We start from the raw sequence: 12,247 nt of genomic DNA on the forward strand, positions 1-12,247 counted from the left end.
TTTTCCCAAGGATACCGAGTTTCAAGAGTTGAGGAAGACAAGGTGTACGGTTGCTGGTTTTTCAAGAGGTCCTTTTGCTCTTTTGCATCGTTAAGGTTGGAAGATAAAGACCAAAAGGAAGGCAAAACAGAAAGCACGCTTTCACCTTGTTTCTCTCAGATTCTGTGTGCGAAAGATAGGTAGCAAGCCATTCTACAAGGTTCCCTGTTGTATTCCCACTTATTGCCCGAGACTGTACGTGTTCTTGAGTCAATATTGAAGAAGGCATTTGCCCTGAAGAAAGAGGAGGAATAATCAGTGAGGCCTGAAGAAAAAAAAAAAAAAGAACGGAAAAAACAAAGGAGAAGAAACGAAGAGCGAATTGGGAAAGAAAAAAAGAGGATTGTAAAACAGGCCTGGTGCTTTACAAGATCGGTGGACAACGATCGTTCGGCAAACGCTCCATCTTCCTCGCGTTGCGAGATCGGTGTCTCAACTGAGAACCCCTTTTCAACGCGTCAACTGATGCTGTTTTAGATCCAACGTTCTGACTTGGCTTCATTGCACGTCAATCCGGTTCATTCGGCTCATCTCTCACGATGTCTCTACCATCCGATGAAGTCGCCGAGGACTACAAGAATTCCCTGGAGGATCTAACCACAAATGACAGATTCCAAATCAGCAACTTGACCGTCATAGCCAAGGAGAACACGGAGCATGCGATGGCCATTTCGCGAGTCCTGGAGAACCATATCCGTACAGTAGGTGCCCTTCCCGTGCTCTTTTTCGTTTTCTCTCACGATAGTATCTATTTCCGTTATAAGGAGAGGAACAATGGTCAGCAGCCTGTAGAATTCTCCGACTAATTGTGTTGGTAGTGCCCACCGTCGCAGAAGTTACCTGCTCTGTATGTAGTCGACTCGGTGGCCAAGAATGTAGGCTCTCCCTACACGCTCTTCTTGGGTCGCAATCTCTACAAGACCTTCATGGATGCATATACCCTGGTCGACCAACCCACACGCAGAAAGCTGGATGAAATGCTCAAGACCTGGAAAGAACCCGTTCCCGGCTCGCTCGACCCTCGACCTGTTTTCCCGCCGGAGATCACACGAAGCATCGAGAATGCATTGATAAAAGCAAGGACAGCAGCTCTTCAGCAGCAACAAGCTCGCAGCCAACAGGATGTTGTCATCGGCCGTGCTCGTGGTACCGCGACTCCTCCCGGTTGGACTCGGACACCACCTCCGTCACAACCTACACCACAGGCGGCACAACGATATCCTCCGTATACGCAGTCGCAGCAGGCAGCACCTGTAAAAGGCCCTCCCGCTCCTATGGTGGCTAGGAATACGCTAACTTCGCAGACTGACCCGCGAACCTACCCTACACCTCAACCTCAGCAGGATACGGTGGACCTCGGTGCGTTACATCGGGACATTGAGAACCTGATTACGGGAGCACGGCTCGAATTTGCCACGACCCCATTCGATACCAACGTTCAACAGCGGCTGAAGGCGTTGTTGGATTTGCAGAGCATTCTTCAACGACAAGAGCTCCCGCAGGACCAGTTGAAGTTGGTTCGTGAGCAGGTATCCGCTCTATCCTCTCAATCAAGGCCTGCGTCTCAACCGCAGACGCAGCCCCCTCCGGCCAGCTTACCTCAAAATCCCACCGGAGCTCCAACATCAACGACGCAAAATCAGCAGATACCACCAATGACTTCCCAACCTAATCTGCAAGCCTTGCTGAATTCAAATACTCTCGCCGAACTGATCAAGGCGACTGCAAATCGTCAGCAGCCCACTCCGCCTCCCACAATTCCAAGTAGTTTTTCAAATCCCCAGCCTATGAGCACGCCCACATCCACTTCTACCGCTCCTGCAAGTTCTGCTGGCGCGGATCTAATTGCATCATTACGAGCCCGCGGCTTGCTCCCTCCCGTCACTTCTACCATGCCTCCTGCGGCTCCTTCGTTTCCCAACCTTCCATTAATTGTTCCAGGCCAACCACGGCCTCCCCCTCCTGTAGCTCCTGTAGCCACGCCGCAGGCGCCACTGGGAGAGATCTCGATTAACGTGCATATGAGCACGGCATCTATCAAGATGTAAGCGTTCGAATGCAGCAAACGATTACGGACTTTCTTCCTGACTGTTACCAGTCCTAGGCCAGTTTTGATCCACACTCTCTACGATGCCAAGAGTAACAAATGCGGCACGTGCGGTCGCCGATTCTATGCCAATGAGGAAGGAAAGGAGAAGAAGGCGCGGCATCTTGACTGGCACTTTAAGACGAACCAGCGAATGGCCGAGGCTGCGAAGCGTGGCCAGAGCCGCAGCTGGTATGTTGACGAAAGGGTACGTTACAATCTCCATTTAATCTTTGTTTCCTGAGCTAACATGAAGTAGGATTGGATCAAGTCGCGCGAGTACGATGACGCTGATATCGGTGCCGCGGGCTCAACAACTGGCACAGCAAGCCAGGACGGCACGTCTCAACACTCACGACAATCAAAACAATGGATCCGCGCCCCGAGTGACGCCACACTCCGGAACGCACCGTGCCCTATCTGCCAGGAAAAGTTTGAGTCAACCTGGTCGGAAGAGGTGCAGGATTGGATCTGGAAAGACGCCGTCAAAGTTGGGAATCGAGTCTACCATGCAAGCTGCTACGCCGAAGTTACAACGTCAGCGCCAGCACAAGGAAGTGCGGTTGCGAGAACATCTACACCGGATTCAGTGTTAGGAAAGCGAAAAGCAGAGGCAAGTGTCTGTGGTCTACCTTCGATATGTACTCGACTAACTGCAGGGCAGGAGACTGATTCGCCGGGCCACAAGACTCGGATAAAGACTGAACCTGTGTCATGATACCTCAATTGCATACCCATGTCGATTCACTTGTTGCATTTGCCTGGAGCGGTTTGAAAGGATCGTGTATTGAAACCTGTAGACAAATGGCATTCACATGCAATTCATCGATCAGATTATGTCATCCGGAGAAAAATCCGAACTCAACATCGGAATTGCTCCGTATCCCGCTCATACTTCCTTCGATGACAACAAGACATGTAGTAGATCAGATTTAATGACGGCCTACATATTTGTTGCTATTACTGTAGATGCCAGTCTAGCACAATGGAAGAAAATAATGATCACCGCCGTCCCGAAGACGACTACGACCTCAACAAGCCTGTAGTCTCGTCTCCAGCCGCTGCAACCGGTCTACGGCGGAACCTCACTTCCTACGGCGACGCACATTTCTCTCTCTTTCTCCGGAAAGCATTTATTAAAGCCCTCGGGTATAGCGATGATGCGCTCTCGCGGCCAATCATTGGCATCATCAACACTTACTCGAGCTACAATGCCTGCCATGCCAATGTTCCCAACTTAATCGAAGCCGTGAAACGCGGCGTTCAACTGCAGGGAGGGCTTCCAATTGATTTTCCGACTATTTCGCTGCATGAGTCCTTTGCGGCGCCGACGAGTATGTTTCTTAGGAATTTGATGAGTATAGATACGGAGGAAATGATTCGCGCGCAACCCATGGATGCGTGTGTGATGATTGGAGGTGAGTGTTTGTCTGTTCGGGTCGCAATTGGCTAGGCTGATGAGACGTCTAGGGTGTGATAAGACTGTTCCTGCTCAGTTGATGGGCGGAATCTCTGCGAACAAGCCCATTTTGCCCCTACTCACAGGCCCGATGATGCCCGGGAGTTATCGGGGACAGAGACTAGGAGCATGTACGGATTGTCGAAACAATTGGGCCAAATATCGCGCGGGTGAAATCGATATTGAAGAAATCAGTGCCATTAATGAGGAACTGGCACCGACTGTGAGCAAACTTGGACCTGAAAAACTGAAAATGAAGCCGGCTGACGGGCAGTCCAGTCTGGCACCTGCGGCGTTATGGGCACAGCAAGTACCATGGCGTGCATCACTGCAGCCCTAGGCTTGATTCCTTTACGCGGAGCCTCAGCACCTGCAGTATCATCCACGCGCCTACGGATAGCAGAGGAAACAGGAGCGAACGCGGTCGCCGCGGCTAAGGCAAAGCGAACTCCACAGGAAATCCTGACCAAGGAATCATTCCTCAATGCCATCACAGTCCTCCAAGCGATTGGCGGTTCGACGAATGGAATCGTCCATATTATGGCCATCGTCAACCGCCATCCCAAGCTCCAGGGTGAAATTACCCTGCAGACCTTCGACGACATTGGTCGCAAAACGCCCATGCTCATTGACCTCAAACCTAGTGGCGAGAACTATATGACCGACTTCCACAACGCAGGAGGCATGCTCGCGCTGATGCACACGCTGCGTCCGCTGCTTCATCTCAATGCCATGACAATTACAGGAAAGACTCTTGGGGAGGTACTTGACGAGTCTCCCTTCAAATCCTTCCCATTTTCGACGCAGGTGATTCGACCATTATCAGATCCTCTGTACCCCTGGTCTTCGTTGGTCGTACTGCGCGGTAACATCGCACCCGACGGTGCCATAATCAAAGCTTCTGCGTCCAAGGACCGGCGTCTTCTCCGCCACTCTGGCCCTGCAGTAGTCTTCGAGAACATTGCCGACATGACGGCTCGTATCGACGACCCAGACCTTCCCTTTACGCCAGATTCCGTGTTGGTGCTCAAAAGCATTGGACCTGTCGGCAACCCCGGTATGCCAGAAGCCGGCTTGATACCCATACCTCGGAAGCTCGGCCGGCAGGGCGTCCAGGATATGTTGCGTCTCTCCGATGGTCGAATGTCCGGTACAGCTGGAGGCACAATTGTTCTGCATATTTCTCCTGAGTCGGCTCTGCCAGAGTCACCATTTGGTATCGTGCGCACGGGCGATGTGATTACGTGTGATGTCGAGGCAAGAAAGCTGCAGCTGGAGATCTCCGACGAGGAGTTGAAGAGAAGGATTGAAGAGAGGAGAGTGATTCAGTCGGAGAAGATGCGAATTGAGTACGCTCAACGAGGATACAGAGGGCTTTATCTTAGATCAGTCAACCAGGCGCAAGATGGTGTTGATTTTGACTTTTTGACTGCTCGCGGCGCCACAAGATCCTGAATAGTATCATGCTACATTCTATACAGAATAAATAAGGAATGCCTCAATTACACACTTTGACATCCAGGCAAAACACAGTCAACTCGAATCGACCGACCGGACTTCATAACCAGTCCAAGCAATGCCAGTCCATGTCACAGCCCTCTGAGTTCAAACAGTCGTTCAGCCGGAAGATTCGTCTCAGACATGTTAGAGGGAGCGCTGAACTTCTGACCTCCTCGAAATATATCCGGCTAAGAGGTTGCGAGTACTCGTAGAAAGTAACTGCGAGGGAAGCGCTCTAATTGGAATCTAATTCATCCCTACTCCGTACTAGTCGATTCCGTACTTCTGCACTGTAGGTAACCACGCCATCCTATCCGATTGGTTCTTGACATATGGGTTGCCCCAGAGCGGCCAATGAGTTCTCAGCTTCCGATATTTCCTGCTCTTCCGGTTTTCTCACGTTTTTGTAATTCTGCAGCGGGAGCGAGCTTTTGGATTAACTTGGGTTGAAAGAATCCCGCCTTACGTGACTCTCGGCGTGGGGAAAATTGACAGCTAGCCGTGCGCTAAACTAGGAATAGAATGGCTGAAAGCCAAGAAATGACTTGAGGAGATCATTAGATCTGCAAGATATGATCGATGCATACCTAACCCGAACCGAACGGGGTTCTGGATGAGCAATTGCGGCTCCAAGAACTGGCATATTCCTACGATGTTCTTCCTGGAGCAAGCTTCAAAAGTCAGCGTTTTGGTCGCCAGCACCAAGGCATTGCGACACGTCTTTCGTTTCGATCGTTCAAGAAGCACGGCCAAGAGTCCTCATGGCTCTCTAGGAGGATACAATAAACACAAGGCTGAGAAGCAGCTCACATCAACAGGGAAGGGCTGTACTAGGCTGAAGTGTATAGGTTATTTATGAATCAATCGTTATTGGCTGTAAAAGTTCCACGCTGAAGGCATGACAGTGCCCAGGACGATCATGCGGCCCTACAGGCATGGATTCCTCCGAATTTGCAGCCGCTTTCTGTCTCAGGCCATTGGTCCGGGGCATCTATGACTCTCTTCCGTCGATTACTCTTGATCCTTCGAGGAATATTGCTTAGCATTGTGGGCTATGTATGCAGTAATCTGTCAGCAATGGTTGTCATGTCGCATGAACTGATCTCTATAATGTCCACGACCACCGCATAAAACGGGCCGCTCGTGCTCGTCTCATAGCGATTCCATGAATATCTGAGCGATATTCGCAATATCATCTATATGAATGGTGTTTCCCCATTTCGATTCACATCGGCGTTTATATAAAATACTTCGGACAGGCATTGCAGTATTTCGGTTGCAGTCCTCGACATGGAGTTTGCAGCGAGTGTGATTGCGGTTGTCCAACTCGCGGGGAAGATAGCCGAGATATGTGGAAGGTACATCAACGAAGTGAGATATGCAAACCAGGATATCATCAGATTCCAGCAACAGATCAAGAGCCTGGAAGAAGTTCTGCAGTCGCTTCGCAACCTTCTCGACGATCCCAACTGTTCCGACCTTACAAACACGCAAAACCTAGCCGGAGCAGTCTTTCAGTGCCTTTCAACCCTTGAAGATTTGAAGGAGAAAATCGACCCCGAATCGACCCGAAGCAGAATGAGAAGAAGACTCGCAATTGGTCTTTGCAGTGCATTCGGATGGCCATTAGACCATCATGAGGTAGCTGAGGCTATCAGATCTATTGAACAATATCGGTCATGCTTTAGCCTGGCTCTCCAAATCGACCAGATGTGAGCTGCACTTCCCGATAACGCTTCAATTCTATCTGGACATTTCCAACGGCTAACTTCAATTCCTGCACAGGAGGTCCTTGATGAACGAAAAGCTTTGCTTGGACAGATTACGAATCGCAAAAGGGGCAGCATTTGACTCATACGAGAACGACAAAGAGCACACCGAATGCTTACCAGGGACAAGGACTGAATTGCTGCGCGAGATTGAAGAGTGGGCAGTGTCGCCGTATGGGAAATGCATATTTTGGCTGAACGGAATGGCAGGCACTGGAAAGTCAACCATTTCTAGAACTGTGGCGAGCCGCCTCAAAACAAAAAGGTTGCTAGCCGCGAGCTTCTTCTTCAGGAGGGGTGAAGAGGATCGAGGAAGTGCGAAGAAACTATTCTCAACACTTGCAAAGCAACTTGCGGCAAACGTTCCCCAGCTCATTCCGTGCATTCGTAGGGTACTCGATGAAGACCCTGATATTTCAGAGAAGGCGCCCAGGGAACAATTCGACAAGCTCATCCTTCGGCCGTTGCTTGAAATGAAACTCAGCCGAAAAGCTCGCATGGTGATTGTGATCGACGCGCTCGATGAATGTGAAGGGCAAGACCAGGTAGGAGCTCTGCTTCGAATGCTACCATTTGTCAAGAAGTCACATTCACTGCAGCTTCGGTTCTTTTTGACAAGCAGGCCAGAATGGCCCATCATGCTAGGTTTTGAATCCGAATCTGTTTCAAACGATCACCGAGATGTCGTCCTTCATAAGATCCCAGAGTCAGTGATCGAACGTGACATATCCGTATATTTCAGTCATCAGATCTCGCGACTGAGAACCGAGCGCTCTTTACCACCTGACTGGCCAGGGGACGAGATCATTCGGATACTCGTCGAGAAAGCAGTGCCGCTGTTTATTTCTGCAGCAACGCTGTATCGATTTATCAGTGACGAACGATGGAATCCTGTGAAGCGTCTCGAAGCGATTCTCGCAGATCAGACCGCTTACACGTCAAAAATGGATGGCACGTACATGCCTGTACTCAATCAGCTCCTCACTGGTCAAGATGAGGTTGAGTCACAGCAGTTGATTCATGAATTCAAAGAAATAGTCGGGGTTATCATACTGTTGAACTTCCCTCTATCGATCAAGGCCCTCTCTCGCCTTTTGAACGTGGAAACGGATGTTATTAGCAACAGATTGGCATCTTTTCACTCTGTTCTTCACGTTCCTCCTGATCTAGACACACCAGTACGGATGCTACATTTATCGTTCCGGGATTTTCTCCTCAATCCCACGAAAAAGAACACCAATCCCTTCTGGATCGATGAAAAAGCCGTGCACACGATTATTTTTCTACGGTGCCTCGAAGTCATGCAACGCAGTCTGAGAAAAAATATCTGCCACTTGGAAAGCTATGGGGCACAACTCAGCGAGGTCAACCGTGATTGTGTCGATAAGTACCTCGGCCCGGAAGTTCAATATGCCTGTCGTTATTGGGCCAAACACTTAATTCAAATTCGGAATCCAGGGACGGGGCTGAATATGTCTCTCTCATTTCTTGAGATGCATTTCCTCCACTGGGTTGAGGCAATGAGTATGCTGGGACTCGTCTCTGACGCTGTGCGGATCATTGACATGCTACAATCGATCGTGAAGGTACTCTTGAAATATCATTGGAAGAGAGGAGGGAATTGCTAAACAGTTCAATAGGACAGAGAGACTCACGATGCATCTGAATTTTTGTATGATGCAAGACGATTCATTCTCAAATTCAGGCAAATAATTGAGACCGCACCCCTCCAGCTTTACACCTCGGCACTTGTCTTCGCGCCTAGGGAATCACGAATAAGAGACATGTTTAGCAATGAGTTACCAAAGTGGATCAGAAATGGACCAAAGACAGATGAACGCTGGAGTGCCGAATTGCAAGCTCTTGAAGGCCATTCTAAAGCTGTCCGGTCTGTCGCCTTCTCAGCTGATGGTCGATTAATGGCATCTGGCGCTGAGGACTCGACGATCAAGCTCTGGGATTCTGCAACGGGGGAGCTGCTCCAAACCCTCGAGGGTCATAGTGGCCATGTTCTATCTGTTGCCTTCTCACCTGATGGCCACCTTCTGGCATCTGGCTCTGAAGACTCGACGATCAGGCTCTGGAACCCCACAACGGGAGAGCTGCTCCTGACTCTAAAGGGTCATTCTGACCGTATTACATCTGTTTCCTTCTCGCCAGATGGTCACCTGCTGGCATCTGGCCATTTTAAGGCTGGAATCTCGTCTCAAGGCTTGAGATCGGGCGAGATCAAGCTCTGGAATACCATCACTGGAGAACTGCGTCGGACCATTGAAAGTCGGGACGGCGGTATTCAGTCTGTTGCCTTTTCACCTAGCAGTAGACTACTCGCATCTTGTGCCGAGGACACTACAGTTAAGCTTTGGGACTCCGAAACAGGTCAACTACGCCAAACATTTGAGGGCCATACTTTCGGGGTTAATTCCATTGCCTTCTCACGAGACAGCTCATTACTGGCATCTTGTTCTTCCACTGAGGGAACGATTAATCTCTGGGAGGCCAACACGGGCAACCTGCATCAGACAGTGGCGAGCCATACCGATCTCCGATATTTCTCATCTCCTTACACTGTTGCCTTCTCACCAGACGACCGATTACTGGCATCTGGTTTTAGTACCGGGACGATTGAGCTCTGGGATCCCGAGACTGGGCATCTTCGCAGAATTTTCAAGGTTCAAAATGCACGTGTTCTTTCTGTTGCTTTCTCGCCAGACGGCCGACTGCTAGCATCAGGTTCTAATGACAGAACAATTTATCTCTGGGATCTCAGCGCGGGCGAGGTACACGAGGAATTCAATAGTCAGTTTTGGAATCATCGACCTGTTATCTCAGCTGACGGTCAACTACTGGCATCCCTTGATCGTGACGGGAGCGTTAAGCTCTGGGAACCCACAGCCGGCAACCTACGACAGACCTTGGCGGTTTCCGCTGTGCCGTCTGATCTTATTGCGTTCTCGGCGGACAGCCAGCTACTGTTAACTTATTCAGTCGAATACAGGACTATGCGGCTCTGGGACCCTGCAACGGCCGAGCTACGACAGACTCTCAATTGTCATCCTGGTGATGTTAAATCTGTTGCCTTCTCACCCGACCGGGGACTGCTGGCATTTGGCCTTGATAACGGAACAATCAGGCTCTGGGATACCGCATCGGCGGAGTTGCACGAACTTTGGTGTCCTACTGAGCATGTTCAATTAGTCGCCTTCTCACCCGATGGTCAACTACTGGCATCTAGCTCTGGCGATGGGACTATTAGGTTTTGGAACACCACCACCCGCGTGCTGCACCAAGTCCTCAGAGATTATAACGATCGACAACTTGCATCTGTCTCTGCAACGAACGAGCGGTACACAACCCTTCAGCATCCTTTTAGAGCCATGGCGTTCTCACCTGACGGCCGAATGCTGGCATCGAGCTTTGGGACAGAGATCAAACTCTGGGATATCATCACAAGAAAATTGCATCGGACTCTCACGGGCCATTCCGGTCGAGTAAACTCTGTTGCCTTCTCACTTGACGGGCGATTGCTGGCGACAGGCGATGATAGCTGCGTGTTCAAACTCTGGGATCCCATCACAGGATACCCGCGCGAAACTCTCCATGGCCACTTTACGTGGGCCATCACAAAATCGAGTGTTGCTATCTCAATAGAAGATAATCAATGGGTGTGTTTTCAGGGTAAAAGGATGTTGTGGCTTCCTCCAGAGTATCGCAGTTGCTTGGTGGAGGCAACTGATCCGCATCGCTTGGCCCTTAGAGATGATGGTGATGGGAATACAACTCTTGTCATTTTCGGTCCACTTGATAGAGTTTTGTTTATCTCATTACAACTTCATACGAGCAGTCACTCGGGCCATGACGTTGATAGGGATGCGATTGATGACATTCCTGATCTAAGTGGGCCGCATTTTGGGGGACGCCAGATCGCAGTGTCCGTCAGGCAACGCAATCGTTGATGTATGATGATGTGTTCATAGGACTGAATCATCACAATTGAATTTAGAGTGAGGCATGTTCAAATTTATCGCCAAACTGCACACTATGTCGTTAAAGTTATTCTCGATGTAGAGTCATTATAAACTGAAAATCTCGGTAACAGTCGCACCTCGAATATCAAACAAGGCACAAGTTCACCCATTATCTTCGAATAGATCATAGCCATTCAAGCCATTCGCAAGCCTGGTCACAGCTTTCCCTGCCCTCACACTAATTCCGTCGTCTTTCAACCCTGGACTGGGAAGTCTATTGGCACTGGTAGTGCCCAGGCTGCGATCTGAACATTAGGGATTTCTACTAACAATATCGGGTATCACTCAAGTAGCTCAGCAGGCATTCACCGGAAAGTGCCTCCTGTTGAAGTTTCGAGAGAGACTCTGCGACGGTCTATGATTCCTGTGCGCCAAACCAGGAACAAAATGGCAAATATCAAGAAATTCGCGGGCGGAGACTTCAACTTTGTCCAAAATTGCCGAAGGTAGGATCATAGGCTGCGCAAGCTGAACGCAGCTCTGCCCATTGAATCAGGTTTGAGGGTCAACCAATAGAGCATTCGCTAGTTAAGGACAGCTCGAATCTCATTTCCTAGTTCTTATCCAGGCTTGTCTGCTCAAATAATAGACCTCTTTCCCCGATGTCGACGTCTATCAACGAAACCAGCTCTCGGTACCAAGCAATCTAGGAACTACATGATCAGTATCTTCTCGAATGTACGGCTGGACTATCACAACCAAAGTGGAATCGCTCCAAGCAATAGACGTGCTAATACGGAGTACTGATAGTTCTGCCAGTTTGCGAATCATCACGAATGTGTCTCGTTCATAGTCACGCCGTGACATTTAGACAGGGCAAGGTCCACTCACACCGGCGGAGCAGGCTGATTTCGTAGCCAATCTGCTCCGTACATCATTTCAAGCCACTTTTGGTCTGGATAGCAACTCCATCTGCTCCCAAATAGTTCGATGATTGCTCAACATCACATCGGAGAATTTTGCGAAACGTGGGCTACTTGCAGGGCACGGTTACAGTCGGCATTGGAATCTTTTTTTTCTCACAGACTCGAACAAGGTTAACCTCGTAGGAGTCTCTCGAAGTGTTTCTCGAAGGTCCGAAAGTTTCCCAGTCCGATGATTCATGAGCCTCTGATGATGAATCTCAGGCGGGTTGATGGGAGAATGGATAACCCTACTTACATACCTCGTACCCTAAGCCCTAAATCAATCCAACTAAAAATAGTCTATTCCAAAAAAGGAAATACTATGGCGATCCCGCGACGCGTCGGACGTGACTCGGTTCTGGGCAACTAAGCGCGTCGTGGGACGCCAAACTGAGCCACTCATCTTGGATTGATAAACAATCGGACTCCTAAAACCTGTTCAATTCAACATCATATGCTAT

General features: G+C 49.7%; 4 protein-coding genes across 4 annotated transcripts; all 4 read left to right on the forward strand.

Moving 5' to 3' along the window:
* Positions 1 to 578: 578 nt before the first annotated feature.
* On the forward strand, positions 579 to 2,843 carry VTN49DRAFT_7985 (uncharacterized protein; the record flags this gene model as incomplete). The annotated part of the gene is made up of 6 exons (XM_069416314.1): positions 579 to 740; positions 858 to 1,292; positions 1,344 to 2,083; positions 2,138 to 2,333; positions 2,385 to 2,738; positions 2,790 to 2,843. 6 exons carry the CDS (start codon positions 579 to 581, stop codon positions 2,841 to 2,843), a joined length of 1,941 nt encoding a protein of 646 aa, XP_069272346.1.
* Positions 2,844 to 3,110: 267 nt separating this feature from the next.
* VTN49DRAFT_7986 (uncharacterized protein) lies at positions 3,111 to 5,039 on the forward strand (the record flags this gene model as incomplete). The annotated part of the gene is made up of 3 exons (XM_069416315.1): positions 3,111 to 3,543; positions 3,596 to 3,807; positions 3,864 to 5,039. 3 exons carry the CDS (start codon positions 3,111 to 3,113, stop codon positions 5,037 to 5,039), a joined length of 1,821 nt encoding a protein of 606 aa, XP_069272347.1.
* A 1,335-nt stretch (positions 5,040 to 6,374) lies between these two features.
* Positions 6,375 to 7,088, forward strand: VTN49DRAFT_7987 (uncharacterized protein; the record flags this gene model as incomplete). The annotated part of the gene is made up of 3 exons (XM_069416316.1): positions 6,375 to 6,796; positions 6,870 to 7,010; positions 7,064 to 7,088. The coding sequence occupies 3 exons, from the start codon at positions 6,375 to 6,377 to the stop codon at positions 7,086 to 7,088; spliced, it is 588 nt and encodes a 195-aa protein (XP_069272348.1).
* Positions 7,089 to 8,373: 1,285 nt separating this feature from the next.
* VTN49DRAFT_7988 (uncharacterized protein) lies at positions 8,374 to 10,809 on the forward strand (the record flags this gene model as incomplete). The annotated part of the gene is made up of 2 exons (XM_069416317.1): positions 8,374 to 8,439; positions 8,494 to 10,809. The coding sequence occupies 2 exons, from the start codon at positions 8,374 to 8,376 to the stop codon at positions 10,807 to 10,809; spliced, it is 2,382 nt and encodes a 793-aa protein (XP_069272349.1).
* Between the last annotated feature and the right edge of the window lie 1,438 nt (positions 10,810 to 12,247).

The sequence above is a fragment of the Thermomyces lanuginosus genome (assembly GCF_041956635.1).
Source record: "Thermomyces lanuginosus strain ATCC 200065 unplaced genomic scaffold VTN49scaffold_7, whole genome shotgun sequence".
NCBI lineage: Eukaryota > Fungi > Ascomycota > Eurotiomycetes > Eurotiales > Trichocomaceae > Thermomyces > Thermomyces lanuginosus.